The 19,366-nt window shown below is 44.9% G+C and overlaps 1 protein-coding gene across 1 annotated transcript in view; it reads right to left on the bottom strand.

Moving 5' to 3' along the window:
• The window catches only part of LOC115099888 (laminin subunit gamma-2-like), a 63,514-nt gene continuing 44,148 nt past the window's right edge, over positions 1-19,366 (bottom strand). Inside the window, exons 20-23 of the mRNA XM_029617852.1 lie at positions 18,025-18,224; positions 8,315-8,473; positions 8,079-8,178; positions 1-2,747 (exon numbers count right to left, since the gene is read on the bottom strand). Coding sequence (XP_029473712.1) covers positions 2,494-2,747; positions 8,079-8,178; positions 8,315-8,473; positions 18,025-18,224 — 713 coding nt within the window. The 3' untranslated portion in view covers positions 1-2,493. The remainder of the gene's footprint in view (positions 2,748-8,078; positions 8,179-8,314; positions 8,474-18,024; positions 18,225-19,366) is intronic.

The following is a 19,366-nucleotide window of genomic DNA, read 5'->3' as shown; positions in this document are numbered from 1 at the left end:
TTTGCAAACAGAGATCTTTTATTGACATACCATCCAACATGTGATATATGTCGTTTTATGACATACCATCCAATGCGTGATATACAATGTCTTATATGAGTTTTGAGATACTCAGAGAAAGCATCGACTGTAGTTTCCATCATAAGGAGATATTGGCATATTTTGTTGTGGCATTTAGTATTTGGAAAAATGTCCTGTTTTATGTTTTTAAGAGGTCAGAATATCAAAGAATTTGTGACAAGTGCAGCATTGCCGCCACAGAATTAAAATCAACAACCATGACATAAGGGTCATTTTCCGCTCTCTAGTTGCAAAAGCATTGGTTAAATAAATAACAGGGAAAAGAGTGGTGGTATATAAAATTATAACCATTTTTAATATAAACAATTACTCCATATGTCTTATCAGATCAACTACTAGGGTCTTCATATATAGGAATCACATATCCCATTCATCACTATGACATTGAATCTGCAGTCTAATCATATCATACAGGTGTAAAGGCAAATCTTACATTCTACAATTAGACCATGGGCTAATCTTTTACAATTAATATCAATGTTGGCCTGCTAAGACATATGGTATAATTGTTTATATTAAAAAAATGGTTCTAAGTGTCCACACCACTACCTTTTTGCCGTTAGCTGTTTTTGGTGGCATTTTTTTAGACGACTTCTTTTTTGTGATTAAATAAATAATAGTCACATAAACGTTAGCATTATTCTGCTTAGAAAATGTTCTCAAGCTAAAAATGATTTGTAATCTTTTGTCTCGGACACACTGCCTATACTGAAATCTCCAACAATTTCAGCTACAGCTCATTCCCATTTATTGAAGCACAGCTACATTGCATTACGAAGCCATCAAACACCACCGTAGCTGGCCCGCCCATTGGTAAGTGCTAAGAGAGAAAGACAAAGACATTATCATTGATTGTCCTTGATATGACTAACGCAAGTTGACCAATGGGATAGCTCGGATCCATTTTATAACACATAAATAACTTCAAGGTCTTAACAGACAGACAGACCACATGGAGTTACGAAGCAGGAGCTTTCACTGGACATCAGTGCTTCATCCATTTCTAACTTCACAATAAATAAAGTCCAGCTGCAGGCATCTAACTCCTGGGATGGCGTAAAAACAAATACAGACTACAGCATTCTTCTAGTGCAAGGAATCACACACTATAGATACAAAGAGCAAAGTTTGCATGTGTGCGACTGCTTGATGAGGCTGATAACACAAACTGACAGCCCGCTACATGAAGTCTCTGCCATGGGATCCAGCGCCCCCAGCTCATGGCTCCCTGCACTAAGTAAGGTGTTCCTGATGAGCAAGTAGTGCAACACTAAGATATTGGATCCAAAAATGGGGGGGGGGGGCCGACTATTACTGCAATGTATTTTCTCTTCTGGTTGTTACAAGTCCACAGGAGAAAACCACAGGGCAAGTATTTCAAAGTTTAACTTTCAGTTTTTCTCCAGTACAAAAAGCGCTCCACTTTTTCCCACTGAAAACAAGAAGTATTTTCACTTACAAATCTGGAGCAATTTTTATCCTGGAGGAAACATTTGCTAGGTCTTCCCCTGAGACTAGGAACTGCATATTGTACTAAACAGCTTGCATATTGTCTGGGCACCAACATTGTTCCAGAATCATCTTTTACTGTTACTGCAGAGGGGAAATGAGATAAGTAGCTCAGGATCTGTTCTTCCCTGACCAGAAGTCATTAAAAGATTGCTCACTCACTATCTGTTGATATGTGCACACCTAGGACCACATCCTGAGCTTCTTCCTCTGCTCTTCTTCTAATGGGGCGAAGGGAGTCATCACCTAGTTATGTATTCATTTGGGCTTGATTACCCATGATTCCCACAAAGCATCACGGTGGGTTCAAATAAAAATCTTTACCTGTACCATACATAATAAAAGAACAGAAAATGTCACAGCATTTAACTGTGAGTGGAGCACCTCAGAATAAGGCCCTGAGAATGGGATAGGGAAGAAAGAGAGTATTTACCCCTCTCTTCCTTGGTCTTCTCATATTACCTCCATTTCTTTCTGAAACTTACAACTATTTAATAAAAAAATCCAAACACAACATTTGGAATTATTCATGTGGCTCTCACTTTGCTTAAGATCATTAAAGGAAAGAGAGGGAGGACACTGCAGGATGTACAAAGTCCAACGTACAGAGTCTGGACCCATTTTTTCCCTCTCATCTGGAGATTCCCATAAGACAATGAGCAGTCTACAAGACAGTTCAAAGAGGAAGAGGACACCATGGCTCTGAAGCCTCATTTTCTGGGATCGTGTAGGATGCAGAGCTGCCCTATTTCCAAACCCACCCCTGTGAAACACAGTCAGAGAGGGAGGAATGGGTTAGAAGAAGGGCATTATGGGGGCAGTGATGTCCCACAGAGTGGTGCTCTGTATCTCAGGGCTATAGGTCCTGTGGAAGGACGCTGCATGCCTCCCTGCCTCTTGCTCTCAGGCATGTTCAATTGGTGACAAATTGTAGCAGCTTGATGGCAGGGATCTACGGATCTCCTCCAGGTTCTCTATGTCCAGCAGGATCTGATCAATGTTCTTCTCCAGGGAGTGAATTTTGTTCCTCTGCTGGTTGGCCATCTCCTCCAGCTCTGCCATACGAGGTCTCAGCCGACTGGCAATTTGCGTCCGTGCAGCACTCAGGCTGGATTCAAGCATGCTAACGCTTTTCTCATCTGTCAACCAGGGCTGATCTGTAAAATGGAGGAAAAGCAAATGGTGAGGAATATGCCACTTCAGTCTGGTCTGCTTTATTCAGCAGAGGAATGCCCTGATGTTGCCTAACTGCTGCCGCTTAAAGGGAGAATGGCAGGGCTGATAAAATGGGAATGGCTGATACTGCTTTACAAGCCAGCTTCAACAGCAAACACCTATAAACTAAAGCAACAGTCAACTGCAACTTCTCAGGAAGTGGCTCAGTGGGATGGACCAATTGCGTTGCTACAATCTGCATCTTAACAGGAAGGAAACTGAAGTGAAACAGACAGACATGAAACCATAAGCTCCTTTCTTCTCAAAAGAGTCACAGACATATTTTATTTAATGTGCAGAAGAAATGCTCCCCGTTCCACGCGCAGGACCCCAGAGGCAGGCAGAGCTCCAAAGTCTCAATGCATGGATGAGATGATGGTGCAAGGAAGATAGTTTTATATTTATAGGAACTGGGCTTCATTTTGGGGAAGGGAAGGGTTGACCTTTTTTTTTTTCGAAAGGATGAGCGCCACCATAACCAGTGTGGAACCAGGCTGCTGGCACTAACCTTTAAAAAGGAGATAACGCAGCTTTTAAACTAGGTGATGGGGGAAAGCCGATAGTTGCTCAGAAGTGTATGGTTTGGAATGATGTTTCTTTGAAGGATACTAAGAGAACAGGGAAAACAGGGCATCCCAGTAGAGAGGTTGCAATAAATGCCAAAGGGGACCAGGTGCCTTTAAGTAAAGTGCAGAAAGATTCCAAATTACCCCTGTCAACTGATGAGCAGGTTGTTAGTACAAACAAGAAACATACTTTGAAATGTCTGTATACAAATGCTAGAAGTCTAAAAAATAAGATGGGAATGTTAGAGAGCATAGCTCTGGATGAAGAGGTATATATAATTGCGAGGAGGATAACCAATGGGATACTGTGATACTAGGGTACAAATTATATCGAAATGATAGAATGGATCAAATTGGTGGAGGGGTGGCACTATATGTTAAAGAGAGCATTGAGTCAAACAGGTTAAATGTTGTGCAGGAAACAACATGCAATATTGAATCTTTATGGATAGAAATGCCAGATGAAAAATGGAATAAAATTGTAATAGGCGTGTATTACCATCCACCTGGCCAGAATGAACTAACAGACAATGAAATACTAAAAGAAATTAGGGAAGCTAACAAAATCAGCAGACCAGTAATAATGGGTGATTTCAATTATCCCAGAATTGACAGGGTGAATGTTACATCAGGACATTGTAGAGAGGTAAAGGTCCTAGATGAAATAAATGATTGCAGCTGGTACAAGAACCAACAAGAGGGGAAACTATTTTAGCCCTAGTCCTTAGTGGAGCAAAGGATTTGGTGCAAAAGGTAACAGTGTTGGAGACACTTGGCAAAAGTGATCACAACATTATCAAATTTGACTTAATAACTGGGGGGGGGGGGGAGTGCAAAAAAAGAAATCTACTATGACAGCATTTAACTTTCAAAAAGGTGACTCTGCTAAAATGAGGAAAATGGTTAGGAAAAACTGAAAGGAGAAACTGCAAAGGTTAAGAATTTAGCTCAGGCACAGATATTGTTTAAAAATACCATCTTGGAAGCCCAGAACAGATGTATTCCATACATTAGAAAAGGTGAAAAGAAGGCTAAATGACTACCAGCATGGTTGAAAGGTGAGGTGAGAGAGGCTTTAATACCTTAAAAACATCTATCAAGAAATGGAAAAGGGATCTGAATGAAGAAAACAGGAAACAGCATAAGCACTGACAAGTCAGATGCAAAGCAATGGTAAGGAAGGCAAAGACAGAATTTAAAAAGAAGCTTGCCATGGAAGCAAAAACTCATAATAAAAACTTTTTCAGGTACATTTGAGGTAAAAAGCCTGTGAGGGAGTCAGTTGGACCATTAGATTATCAAGGGGTAAAAGGAGCACTTAGGAATGACAAAGCCATAGCAAAGAGACTACATGAATTATTTACTTCAGAATTCACTGAGGAAGATGTAAGAGATACACACATGCCAGAAATGATATTCAAAGGTGATGATTCAGAGGAACTGAAACAAATCTCAGTGAACTTGGAAGATGTACTAAGGCAAATTGACAAACTAAAGAGTAACAAATCACCTGAGTCAGATGGAATACATTCTGAGTGCTAAAAGAACTGAGAAATAAAATTGCAGACCTGCTATTAGAAATTTGTAAACTATCAATATCATCATCTATGGTACCTGAAGACTGGAGGGTTGCCAATGTAATGCTAATTTTTAAAACGGAATCAAGGGGTGATCCAGGAAATTACAGACTAGTGAGTCTAACATCTATGCCAGGCAAAATGATAAAAGATATCTTATGTTCTTTCTTAAAGAACAAAATTGCTGAACATATAGATAAGTATAGTTTAATGGGACAAAGCCAACATGGATTTAGCCAAGGGAAGTCTTGCCTCACAAATTAGCTATATTTTTTGAGGGCATAAACAAACATGGATAAAGGTGAGCCAGTTGATACAATGCATCTGGATTTCGAGAAAGCATTTGATAAAGTCCCTCATGAGAGACTTCTTAGGGAATTAAAAAAGAGCTAAAAATATGGATGTTTACCAAAGCATTTCACCTCAACCAATGACTCGATGAACTCCAATGCTAAAAACCTAGTGAACTCAACACAAGATGATATTATAACAATGAACTGAAATGTGTAAAGAGTAACATCTAAACTAAGTTTATAAATTGATATCTTTATGTTAGCAACCATATGTACCTTTTGGAAACTCTGTTAATCATCGAAACTTTGTAAACAGTTGTGATGGCAAAACCGAACTACGGTATATAAAACTCGATAAATAAATAAATAAATAAAATTAATTAGAAAGTCATGGGATAGGTGGCAGCGCCCTATTATGAATCGCCAACTGGTTCAAAGATAGAAACCAGAAAGTAGGGCTAAATGGTAAATTTTCCCAATGGAAAAAGGTGAATGAATAGTGGCGTGCCCAAGGAATCTGTTCAGGGACCACTGCTTTTTAATATATTTATAAATGACCTAGAAATGGAAACAATAAAGTGAGGTGATTAAATTTGCCGACAACACAAAATTATTCAAAGTTGACAAATCACAAAAGGATTGTGAGAAATGGCAAGAGGACATTGCAAAACTGGAAAACTGGGCATACAAATGGCAAATGAAATCTAATGTAGGCAAGTGCAAATTGACGCACTTAGGGAAAAGTAACACAAATTATAGCTACAAAATGCAAGGTTCTATATTAGGAGTCACCACTCAGGAAAAGGATCTAGGTGTCATCACTGAAAATACATTGAAATCTTCTGGAGCAAACAAGAAAGCAACTAGAATACTAGGGATTATTAGGAAAGGAATGGAGAATAAAACAGAGAATATCATTATGCCTCTGTATCGTTCCATGGTGCAACCTCATCTTGAGTATTGTGTGCAGTTCTGGTCACCACATCTCAAGAAAGATATAGCAGAATTAGAAAAGGTACAGAGAAGAGCACATTTAAAACTAATCAGAGAAAATTATTTTTCATTCAATGCACAAACTCTGAATTTGTTGCCAGGGGATGTGATTAGTGCAGTTAGTGTAGCTGGGTTTAAAAAAGGTTTGGATAATTTCTTGGAGGAGAAAGCCATTACCAGCTATTAATCAAGCTGACTTAGAAAATAGCCACTGCTATTACTATCATCAGTAGCGTGGGATAGACTTAGTTTTTGGATACCTGCCAGGTACTTGTAGCCTGGATTAGCCACTGTTGGAAACAGGATGCTGGGCTTGATGGACTTTTTGTCTGACCCACTATGGCAATTTCTTATGTTCTTAAGACCAAGAAGATAAAGGGGATGGAACAATTTCCCTATGAAGAAAGGCTAAAGAGGTTAGGAATCTTCAGATATGATGGACGTCTTTAAAATGATGAGTGGAATGGAACGAGTAAACATTAATTAGTTGCTTACTCTTTCAAAAGGTACAAAGACTCAATGCATAATTAAGCTCTGGAATTCGTTGCCAGAGGATGTGGTGAAAGCTATTAGAATAGCTGCATTTAAAAAAGGTTTGGACAAGTTCCTTGAGGATAAGTCCATTAACAATTATTAAGGGAGAGTTGCAGAAATCCTCTGCTTATTCTTGGGAAAAGCATTTTGGAATCTCTCTACCCCTTGGGATCCTGCCAGGTGCTTGTGACCTGGCTTGGCCACTGTTGGAAACAGGATACTGTGCTTGATGGACCTTTGGTCTGACCCAGTATGGAAAATCTTATGTTTGAAGAATTTCTTTCAATTCACTTTGTAAATTAAAACGGACCACTTTTGCAAGCTGGTACCTTTCCTCTCCCTCTGCAATGCAATGGCAGACATGAAAGTCGTAGCAATTGAGACATTTAGAAAGAGAGAAACATAGAATATGATGGCAGATAAGGGCCATAAAGCCCAGCCAGTTTACTTCCTGTTACAATGCCGTACACCCCAGATGCTCTCTGGCTTTCCCTTCAGTTCTTCACCTCTAAAGATCCTCTCTGCTTCTCCCAGACTTTTATTAAATTATGTTACTGTTTGGACCAGTAAAAATGTTAGCTACCATAGTGTGGTGACCCCAAGGCTCAGCACCTTCACATTTTTTTTATCCAAGACCATGAAAGAAAATGAGCAAAAAGCTAAACACAAGCTGTAACTAAAAAGATACTAAAGTCATTCTTTTCAAAACTTTCCTCTCTTTTTATACCAGCCTTACTGGTTTCTCTTTCCTAGCCACACATGCTCACCTCACCCACCTTCTCCCCTTCTCATCAGCAGAACACCCTCACGATTATTTTAATCGCGAAAAAAAGACGCTGATTAGATAGAAGATACATACTTTTGGATTTTAACTAATAAAAGGAGAAGCAGACTCGCATTATTGAGTTCTGCGTGGGGCGAGCAGCTGGGGAGGAGTCCGTGGGATGTCACATCTTTCAGACCGCAGTTTAAGATAAACATTTGAGGGATTATGGTATTTCTAGTTCTTTCTGCCAGGTCAGAAGTGTATGAATTTAATAGGCCTTTGACATGTTTCTTTCTTTTATATCCATTATCTCACCACAATCTTTGTGCCATGCGTTGGTGGTTAAAACAAAGTTCCATTTGGAACCAGCATCCTCTTCCTCACAAGAGGTGCTTCCTCATCCGCATGAAAATAGAGGTCTGACACTTCTGCAGTCCAGGTCTTCTGAGGGAACGGGCCTGAAACTAGACGCTCACTAAAAGCGCGAGCACCACCCAAACACCTTTTTTTCTCCCGTGTCAGATCCCCCTCCAGTTTTACATACTCATTAAATTCAGGACATTATCCAAGGCACTCAGAGTTTCCTGGACTGCGGTCTTGGCATTGCGGGCTCCGGTATTGGCATTCTGAGCATCGTGAAAGATCTGAAGGCAAGAAAGAAACAATGTGGTTTAAACTCAGATTAGAGAAAACAGGAGAGTTAGAGCATGAGCTGGGGAATCATAGCTGTAGTTGTTCCCTTCAGTTCTAGGACAGAAATAAAGCGGAATTGTTCCTTACCATCTGCACTGCCATGCCGTCCCCACTGGCCGCTAACAATTTACTTTCCAGCTCTCCCTCCACACCTCCTGCCTGTTTCAGCAGGTTGGCTATGGCATGCTCTAATGTCAGCGCTCTGCCCGCTGTGCCATTCACGTCCAAGTTCAATCTTGCAATATCCTGCGGGAGAAGGAGAGCGAGAAATCATCAAACCCAGCAGCTCTGCAAAAAAGGTCACATCAATCAGCCCAAGGGGAACTTCCCAGGAAACAGGAAATGCACAGCGGCCTTGGGAATGTGCCTACTCTGGGGAAGGGAGCGGTACTTGAAATACACACTGTCACATGAGTCTTATATTTCCAGTAAGTGCAAGCTTTTTCTTGATTGTGCAACATAAGAAATTGCCATGCTGGGTCAGACCAAGGGTCCATCAAGCCCAGCATCCTGTTTCCAACAGAGGCCAATCCAGGCCACAAGAACCTGGCAATTACCCAAACAGCAAGAAGATCCCATGCTACTGATGCCAGTAATAGCAGAGGCCATTCCCTAAGTCAACTTGATTAATAGCAGTTAATGGACTTCTCCAAGAACTTATCCAAACCTTTTTGAACACAGCTATACTAACTACACTAACCACATCCTCTGGCAACAAATTCCAGAGCTTAATTGTGCGTTAAGTGAAAAAGAATTTTCTCCAATTAATCTTAAATGTGCTACTAGCTAACTTCATGGAATGCCCCCTAGTCCTTCTATTATCTGAAAGTGTAAATAACCACTCCATATCTTCTCATTCAAGACCTCTCATGATCTTAAAGACCTCTATCATATCCCCCCTCAGCCGTCTCTTCTCCAAGCTGAACAGCCCTAACCTCTTCAGCCTTTCCTTATGGGGGAGCTGTTCCATCCCCTTTATCATTTTGGTTGCCCTTCTCTGAAAATGAAATGATTATCTCACAGGCCCATCAGAGGATGAATCCAGAGGTTTGGGGTTGGATTTAAATTTCACAGGAATCTCCTAGTGCTGTTTGCAGTAGCATTTGTGTTTTTTATTATGTGCATTTACAGTCCAGGTGGGGAAATTTAAGGTTGCAGGTTTGAAATTGTAATACTGAACTGAGCTGTACATTTTTCTATTATTATTTGTTCATTTTGATTTCTAGGAAGGGAATAAGGGAAGGAATTTTCTGATGCAGAATTATTTTAAGGATTATGGATAATATAAGAGAGGGTGTCCCCTGCAATTTTTCATATGCAAATATGCTAATGAGATGAACTTTTTGTTTTGTTTTGTTCTATTTTATGCTATGTACATAAGCAAAGCAAGGGATTTGTACATATGCACCCTCATACCTCTGATTAAAAAAATTGTGTCCTTTATTAATTTTATTAAAATGTTTTCAAGCTAAAAAGATATTTCTATGTTAGTATCAGATTTAAGAACAGATGAAGCACCATACTGGGTCAGAGAACAATCCATGGAGCCCAGCATCCGTTCTCCAACTGAGGCCATTCCAGGTCACAAGTACCCAGCAGTTCCCAATAATTGATCTAGTTCCCCAAACAGTTATTTTCCCAGCGATTACATTACGGCATTTTGAGATTTATTTTTTTTTACATGTGCCAAAGAAATGAAACAAATCACAGTATCTGCATATAGAAGTGTGACCAAGATGCATCCTTGTTCTAGAACGAAGAGCATCAAATAACATGCATTTAAAATCCTGCAGGAAGGCTGCATTTCTGCAGCCTTGCAAAAGTACTGGCAGCGTTTTCCTTCAATATTAAAAGGTGAATTTTAAAAGACTGATGGGCACATTAATTAGGGGATGTGCAAAACTATGCTGGGCTTATGCGTGCCAAGTGGATTTTAAAAGCTGCCTAGATATGCGCATATCTCCCGCAGCGCGCACATCTCAAAAGTATTCAAAAGGCGGCAGGGCGTCGTCTGTGGGGCATGCGTGGTACATGGGTGTTTCAATACTTGCACCAGAAATACGCGTGTAAATACTTCTGCGATCCGACGGGCACTGAGGTCCCCTGCCGCGTACGTTTTAAAAAAAAATAAAAATGAGCCATATCTGAGGGGTGTAAAGAGTCTGGGGTAACTGGAGGGAGCCCAGGCTATCAAACCAAGGGTGGTTGGAGGACCTATCTGTTAACTGGGTGAACTGGGAACAAACTGGTAAGACTGGCAAATGTGTTGGCACGCATCCTTTTTAAAATGCCCCCACTTACACGGTAGACGTGGGATTTAAAATTCTGCGCACATGTACACGCAGGCAGGCTATGTTATGACATGCGTGCATATACACGCGTGTGTTGTAAAACAGCCACATAAGCTCCCAAGCGCCGCTTTAAAGGTTACCACCCCTGGTTGCAATTATCAAGCAGCTGCAGAAATTTTTGAGCGCAAGGCTTCAAGGTCTCACACAGCAATAAATCCCTGCTCCAAGGGGGAACATTTCAATAGGGCACCTATGGTTTAGCTTTGATATTCAGATGCTGTTACGTGGCTAACAGTCTATGCATACACTAATGCTAACCTAAAACGATGGTGGCAATCCTGCCCATCAAAGTGTTTTACATTTACCTCTATGTGTGTGTGCTCCTCCTCCCTCTCCTCTTATACACCTCTGTCCTATGTGACTGGAAGTGTATGTGTTGGGAACGTATGTGCAGGCGTTCAGCCCATTAGGAATTAGAGACATATTGTTTGAAACAAAATGAAAGAAGAATGAACAAAACTGTGTTCATGATTTAATTTGTTTCATTTCACTGTGGGTCCCTGCCAGAGCCACCTTTTTATTATGTAGCGTGCGCTTCCTGATTATAAAAAAAGCCCCACCTCCCAGGTTTATTCCCAGCCCATCCTAGACCCATGCTAGGTCCCAGTACTTCAAAATGGCACCTCAGCTCAGCCAGCACCATTTTTAAATAGTGCAACAGCGCAGCGGGAGTGGCCGGGGATCGCTCCTGCCCCCTTGGTAGATGTATCATTGTGGGTAACAACAACGAGACAACATTTTTTAAAAAGTTGCACACCCCTACTAAACCTCTACTTAGCCATGTAGAGCTGATTCAGGTGGGTTAATCCTTGTTTTATACATGAAAGGAAAATTAGTTTCTTACCTGATAATTTTCGTTCCTGTAGTACCAAGGATCAGTCCAGGACACCTGGGTTGTGACTCCGCACCAGCGGGTGGAGACAGAGCAAAACTTGTGGGCGGAGCCATATATAAGCCCCTGTGCCAGTCACAGCCCCTCAGTCATATGTAATGTCAAAGCAGCAATGTAACCAAGTAACAAACTGGCTAGAAAAATTCAAACTAACACCGAAAAACTCGAACTTGAACTGGGCTCCCCAACCGGGAGAGCTAAAAACAAGCGAACAGCAGAACTTAAGAAATTATGAGCGGACTCTCCGTTACTGTAGCGAAGCCCTGCGGGTGGGATCCTGGACTGATCCTTGGTACTACAGGAACGAAAATTATCAGGTAAGAAACTAATTTTCCTTTCCCTGTACGTACCAGGATCAGTCCAGGACACCTGGGATGTACCAGAGCAAACCTACCGAGGGTGGGAAGCAGAGAGTCCCGCTCGGAGTACCCTCTCTCCAAATCCCCCGGAATCGGTAGCCCGGACATCCAATCGGTAATGCCTGATGAAGGTATGCATCGACTTCCAGGTAGCCGCCCTGCAAATCTCCTGAGGCGATACCTGTGAAGCTTCTGCCCAGGACGCAGCCTGGGAACGAGTCGAATGAGCCCGAAGACCCACCGGAAGCGGCTTACCCTTTACCAGGTACGCTGAATCAATAGCCTGTTTAAGCCAACGCGCAATCGTTGTGCGGGACGCTGCGGCCCCTTTCTTTGGCCCTGAGAACAAAACGAACAGATGGTCGGTTACCCGGAACGGATTAGTAACCTCCAAATAATGAAGAAGAGACCTTCGCACGTCTAGCTTTCGCAGTTCTTTGAACTGGGGATCAGTGGACTCCCCGACCCTGAAGGCCGGTAACTCCACTGACTGATTGACGTGAAAAGACGACACCACTTTAGGAAGGAAGGAAGGAACCGTCCGCAAGGATACTCCGGAATCGGAAATCCGCAAGAACGGTTCCCTACAGGACAGCGCCTGCAATTCGGAAATACGCCGAGCCGAGGCAATTGCCACCAAAAACACCGTCTTCAAAGTAAGGTCCTTAATAGTTGTACGCTTCAATGGCTCAAAAGGAGCGGAGCTTAGAGCGGAAAGAACCCAGTTAAGGTTCCAAGACGGACAGGGGGGACGCAATGGAGGACGGAGGTGTTTAGCCCCTCGAAGAAAACGGGAAATATCAGGATGAAGAGCCAGGGAGGTTCCTCGGACCTTACCCCGCAAACAACCAAGAGCTGCCACCTGGACCCGTAACGAACTGCACGCCAAACCTTTGGTCAGACCGGCTTGAAGAAACGTTAGAATATCTGAGACTGAAGCAGAAAAGGGATCCAACCCTCGCTGCACGCACCAATCCTCAAAAACCGTCCAGACCCGGACATAAGCGAGAAACGTAGACTGTTTCCTGGACCTCAGCAAAGTAGCTATCACCGCGTCTGAGTAACCTTTTTTCTTCAGACGATTCCTCTCAAAAGCCATGCCGCGAGACAGAAGTGATCCGCATCCTCCAAACAGACGGGGCCCTGACGTAGGAGCCCCGCGAACCCCTGGAGACGAATGGGTAACGACACTGACAGCTGGATGAGATCTGCGAACCACGGACGACGCGGCCATTCCGGTGCTACCATGATCACATGAAACGGGTGCAATTCTATGCGCCGAAGAATCTTGCCTATCATCGGCCACGGGGGAAACACGTAAAGGAGTACATCCGTCGGCCATGGAAGTACCAGAGCGTCGACGCCCTCTGCTCCCCGTTCTCGACGCCGACTGAAGAATCGTGGAGCCTTCGCGTTGTCCCATGTGGCCATCAGATCCATGTGGGGAACTCCCCATGTTCTGCAGATGAGCCGAAAAGCTTCGTCCGCCAACTCCCACTCTCCGGGATCGAGGTGATGACGACTTAGAAAATCCGCCTGTACATTGTCTACCCCGGCAATGTGAGAGGCTGCTATGTTGCTGAGATTTTGTTCTGACCAGGTCATCAAGAGCTGTGCCTCTGCAGCCACCTGTGGACTCCGCGTCCCTCCTTGTCGATTGATGTAGGCCACAGTGGTTGCATTGTCCGATAGTACTCGGACCGCCTTTCCGCTTAGTAACGGTAAAAAGGCTTGGAGAGCTAGACGGACCGCTCTGGTCTCTAGTCTGTTGATAGACCACTGGGTTTGAGAAGCTGTCCACAGCCCCTGGACCGACCTTCCTAGGCAAACTGCTCCCCAGCCGGAGAGACTGGCATCCGTAGTCACTACCGTCCATTTGGGTACCAGCAGGGACACTCCACAGGAGAGATGCTTGGAGTCGAGCCACCAGTGGAGGCTGGATCTCGCTTGGCCCTCGAGTGGAAGAGGCAGGAAAAACTCCTCCGAGACCGGCCGCCATCGGGATAGTAAGGACGACTGCAACGGCCGCAGATGAGCGAACGCCCAGGGAACGAGAGCTATTGTTGAAGCCATCGAGCCCAGGACCGTCAGATAATCGCAAACTCGAGGACTGTGAAGAGAGAGCAATCGTCGCACCTGAGACTGTAGCTTGTCCCTGCGTTCCTGGGACAAGATCACTTTGCCGTTCCTTGTGTCGAAAAGAGCTCCGAGGTATTCTAGGGTCTGAGTCGGTACCAGTTGACTTTTGCTGAAATTGACCACCCAGCCTAGAGACTGTAACACCTGGAGGACTCTGGCCACTGCTTGCTGACACAGAGGCTTGGATTTTGCGCGAATCAACCAATCGTCCAGGTAAGGGTGAACCAGGAGACCTTCTCGGCGTAGTTGCGCCGCAACTACCACCATCACTTTTGTGAACGTGCGAGGAGCGGTTGCTAGACCAAACGGTAGCGCCCGGAACTGAAAATGCTGCCCCAGGATGCAAAACCTTAGGAATTTCTGGAACTCCGGCCGAATTCCCACGTGCAGGTACGCCTCCGTGAGGTCCAGAGAAGCCAAGAATTCGCCTGGCCTTACCGAAGCAATAACCGAACGAATCGTCTCCATCTTGAAGTGAGGAACGCGTAGACATCTGTTTACGCCTTTGAGGTCCAAGATCGGCCTTGACGTGCCGTCTTTCTTTGGGACTATGAAGTAAATGGAGTAACGGCCTTTGCCGCGCTGATGGATAGGGACCGGAACGATAGCTCCCAAGCTTTCTAAGCGCCGGATGGTGTCTAGCACTGCCACCTTTTTGGTCGGAGCTTTGCAAGGAGAGACTAGGAACTTGTCCGCTGGAATTCGAACAAAATCTAATGCGTAACCGTGTCTTATCACGTCGAGGACCCACTGGTCCGAAGTAACTCTGGCCCAATCCTCGAAAAACAACGTTAACCGCGCCCCGACATTTGGGATCTCGTGCAGAGACTGAGGCGAGGATTGGACCGACCGCATTTCATTGCGGTCCCTTGTGAGCTCCCGCGGTCGAGGTTCCTCCCTGTTTGCCAAACCGCTTTCCTCGAAAGGATTGCTGCCACTGAGAGGCCCGGGAGGAAGAAGGCCTGTACGAGGGACCCGAGGAACGAGAAGGACGTGATTTTCTGGAACCACGGAAGCGTGACCTGGAGGAGAAGGAGGACCGCGCTCTGTACTTATCCTCAGGCAGCCTAAACGCCCTGTTCTCTCCTAGGGAGATCATCAGGTCATCCAATTCTTTGCCGAATAGCAGCTTACCTTTGAATGGCAGTGCTCCAAGGTGAGCTTTAGAAGAGCCATCCGCTGCCCAGTTTCGTAACCACAAAAGGCGACGCGCCGAAACAGACGCTACCATGGATCTGGCAGAGGTCCGTAATAGATCATGTAAAGCATCTGCTCCATACGCTATTGCCGCCTCAAGACGATCAGCTTGAGACGCCTCTTCCGGGGAGAGATCAGCATTCGCCTGAAGAACTTGGGCCCAGTGCAGACTAGCCCGCATTGCGAAGTTAGTACAGATAGCGGCCCGTACTCCTAGAGCGGACACCTCAAAAATCTTCTTAAGCTGTACCTCCAGCTTCCTGTCCTGGATATCCTTGAGAGCCGTCGCTCCTGTAACCGGGATAGTAGACCGTTTTGTCACCGCCGAGACTGCTGAATCCACTTTCGGAAATTTGAGAAGGTCTAGCGCATCTTCAGGGAGTGGATACAGTTTATCCATGGCCTTACTGACCTTGAGACCCAGCTCCGGGGTATCCCATTCTTTAAACAAAATATCCGTGGACGAAAAATGAAAAGGAAAAGCCACTGCCGGTCCCGTGAGACCTAGCAAAACCGGATCCATGTTGGCCTCCTGACGGACCCCCACTGACGGAGCCTCAATTCCTAGCTCCTTAAGAATAGCCGGGATTAGAGGTATCAGTTCGTCTCTACGGAAGAGGCGGACCACTTTGGGATCATCTCCCTCAACTGCCTGAGTTCCTTTGCTCGCTCTAGGCTGGGAGGAGCCGTCCGCCGTTGTGTCCTCAGCCCCCATCAGGGGCTCTTCGGCAGGATCCGTGTCCGTCGAGGAGGAAAACTCCGATTCCGAGTCCTGTGGGACTCCCCGCAGGGATTGCTTCCCCCGCGGGGGCTGTCTGGCGGACCCCTCGACTTCTCCAGTCGTCCGCTTCTTTGAGGCATACTTACTAAGGCCCCCCTCGGAGGCTCCTTTTCGCCTACGCCTACTGCGCTTACACTTAAGGACTTTGCGTAGAAGAAGCGCAAAATCTTCTGAAAAAGAAGCCGAGTCCGAGGAATCGAGTCCGGAACCCTCCCGAGACCGAGACCTCTCCGGAGCGACCCCCCCTGCAAGACTTGACTGCGGAGAAAAGCGGTGGAGGCATAGCAGAGTTCCCCTGCCGGCTCCCGCCTGATTTCCTTGCCTGTGGCCAAAATGGCCGCCACTCCCGCGCTGAGCGGGAAAAGATCCTGCTGTTTGTCAGGCAGAGCACTGGCGCGCGGTGGCGAACGCGCGGCCCGAGAACGGACCCCCCGAGATGCCCCCGACGAGCCTTCATCGCCCGGGAGACAAGAAGCACAGAGGCCGTCCCTCGAAAGCCGCGCGCGCGCCGAGCCGCAGGCCAGGCAAGAAGAGCCGCGAGGCATGGCAGCAAAAAAATGCGGGAAATACAAGCGCTGACAGAAAAAAAAATAGAAACTTTTTTTTTTTTTTTTTTTTACCAAAATAACGCCACGACTACCCCCCCGCGACCAGCACCTCCCCCCCGAAAAAACCGGAGCGGCAGCACTAAGTAGCAGAGAGCCGGCGCAAACAAAGAAAAATAGAAACTTTTTTTTTTTTTTTTTTTTTTTACCGCTTGTCGCTGTCCACGGTCCTGAAGCCCTGTTGCAAGAGGGGTGAGTGAACCGGGCTCCCCGGTGTCAACCCCTAGCGCTGCTACTAGTAAGCCGGGTCCTCGACCCTAGCAGCGGCCTCAACCAGGGGGGGGTGGTCCCCTCAGAACCTCACAGCCCCCCTGGGAGGCAGGGCAGACAGGACACCACTCACTAAAAAACAGCCAAATTTAAAAGGAAATTAAACTCAAAAGAGAAAAATCTGAAAAAAGAAACCTAACTACCACAATCAGTGCAGGCAGAGGCTGTGACTGCACCTGCACCACCTGCTGGAGACAGAGTAAGACTGAGGGGCTGTGACTGGCACAGGGGCTTCTATATGGCTCCGCCCACAAGTTTTGCTCTGTCTCCACCCGCTGGTGCGGAGTCACAACCCAGGTGTCCTGGACTGATCCTGGTACGTACAGGGAAAAAGGCATTTCTTTGCAAATGTACTCTTTAAAGTTGTGCATTATTTTGCACGGTGTATGTGAAAAGCCTTAAATCTGGCCCTCAAAATGGATACTCAGGCTTTAGCTCATTCTGGCAGATTCCCCAGCAGTCAAAAGGCTGCTGTGATGAACATGAGCACTGAATTCCTCTTTATTTTATAATGGAAGTCTTCCATACATGGCAGAACCAGTCTCCCCACGTATGGAAGACTCCGATAGGAAAAGTCAAAGATGAACTCATACACAGTGAAGTCTTTTTTTCACCCAGGCAATGTGGGGACGCCACATTCAGTGCTGTCATGTAAAGGATGAAGAAGCCCAGGCTTGCTTGATTATGAAGAAAGGCAGCAAGCCATTAATACTATTTTTACACCCAAACAATTCTGTTTCCAGATTAATCAATTCTGGATTAATTTGAATTCACTCCCTGTTATGTTCACACTGGGAGACTACTCCTGCATTAAATGTGGATCAGCTTCCTGTAGCATTCACACTTAATAATGGAGGCGACTCCAAAATTCCATTCACATAATTTAATCCTGAAGGAACTAATGCAGGAGTGAAATATCTCTGGGCAGGATTAGTTTCTCAAAAATCAATGTGAAATTTATTGTCCACTCTCCTTCCAGTGTGAACACAAGCAATAGTGACTCTTGAGTTCGGAGTGAACGTACCTTCACCACTGTATTTGAGACACAACAGTATTTGTAACATCTGTAATGTTGACTGAGAAAGTGCCTTGGTTCACTGTCTTTCATCAAACCTACAATTCCATATTCTCTCATCTTTCCCTTCTCTCTACCCCAGATATTTTCCTCATGCTGCACTGGAAGGTCTTCCCTGCTGTCCTCACCAGTCCAATTTCACTGCTGATGTCCTGAGCCTCGTTTGCCATCCTGTTAGCCTCTTGCACATCTGTAGCAGCAGTGCCCAGGGCCCCTTCAGCTAACAGGGTTGTTTCTGTGGCAGCATCAACCCTGCGCTTGATTTCGGGTAACCGGCGCATGGCGTCTTCAGCCTCTGCTTTCCTGTCATCCACCTGCACGTTAAACCCTGTGAAAGAAAGCAGTGTGTGAATGCCAAACTTCATTAAGAGAGAGAAAGAGGGAGAACCTTATGGTGCAAACAGAAGGGCCACATGCAAAGGAGGAAGGACGGGTGCTGTTGGATGTGTAAGGGTCCGATAGGCCCCAGGCCTACATTGGTTCACAGATCAACCCTCAGTAGCAGCGCTCTGCGAAGATGTCATTAGACAAGAAAACAAGAACTCTGCTTAGGCGGGCATCTTCAGAAGCTCAATACCATCATAAAATGAGCAACTAGAATATTAGTTAAGGTGGCACATTTAGAGATCGTACCCTCTCAATGGGTGGGCCTATATTATGGAACAACATGCCAGAAAAGCTGAGAAATGAATCAACCATTTCCACATTAAGAAACTTCTAAAAACATGGCTGTTCCATTTTGGAAGTACGATATCACCGACACCCTAGCAGGATTGTAAAATAGCTCTAGTAGTTCCAGTGTTTAATTTGCAGAAAAGTGTAGCATGGTATCTCAAGATGTTGTAACATAGAAAACATAGAAACATGCCTTGTTTTTTTATGTTAAATGTTTATGTATGTGCTTTTTGAGCTTGTAAACTGCATTGATATTTTATGATATTGTGGTATAAAAGCAACCATAAATAAATAAATAGATAGATAGGTAGATAAAATAGTCAAGAGATCGATTGTCTTGGGGCAGTGACAGTAGGACAAACACAACATGCACTAGCAGAGACAAAGTAAGTTAAAAAAAAAAAAGCCTATTTTTAATAGGCTGTATACTATTGTGTGACCCCTGTCAGTGTTCACTAGAATATACTATCTAGTAAAATGCAGAAGTTTCCAGCAATGGGAGGTTCAGAGGGTGCAGGCTTTTGGTGTGAATGTTAGGAGAGTTCTTTTCCCAAAGGGAATGGATATTCTGGTGGTATATAGGGTGCTTCCATAAGGCACTGGGAGGAGTCCTAGCCTGGAGCCAGAGGGGTTCTGGTTTGGTTTGTGTATATTTTTGCTGGGGGCCAGGGAGGGCAGCAAGGAGCTGTATCCTGTCTTGGGATTCAAGTGTGATCCACGGAAACACAGAGACACTGAACATGACAGCAGATAAAGACCATACAGCCCATCCTGTCTGCTCATCCATATCTCCTG

Source organism: Rhinatrema bivittatum, chromosome 10 (assembly GCF_901001135.1).
Source record: "Rhinatrema bivittatum chromosome 10, aRhiBiv1.1, whole genome shotgun sequence".
Taxonomy (NCBI): Eukaryota; Metazoa; Chordata; class Amphibia; order Gymnophiona; family Rhinatrematidae; genus Rhinatrema; species Rhinatrema bivittatum.
This window is presented reverse-complemented; position numbering and strand designations above follow the sequence as displayed.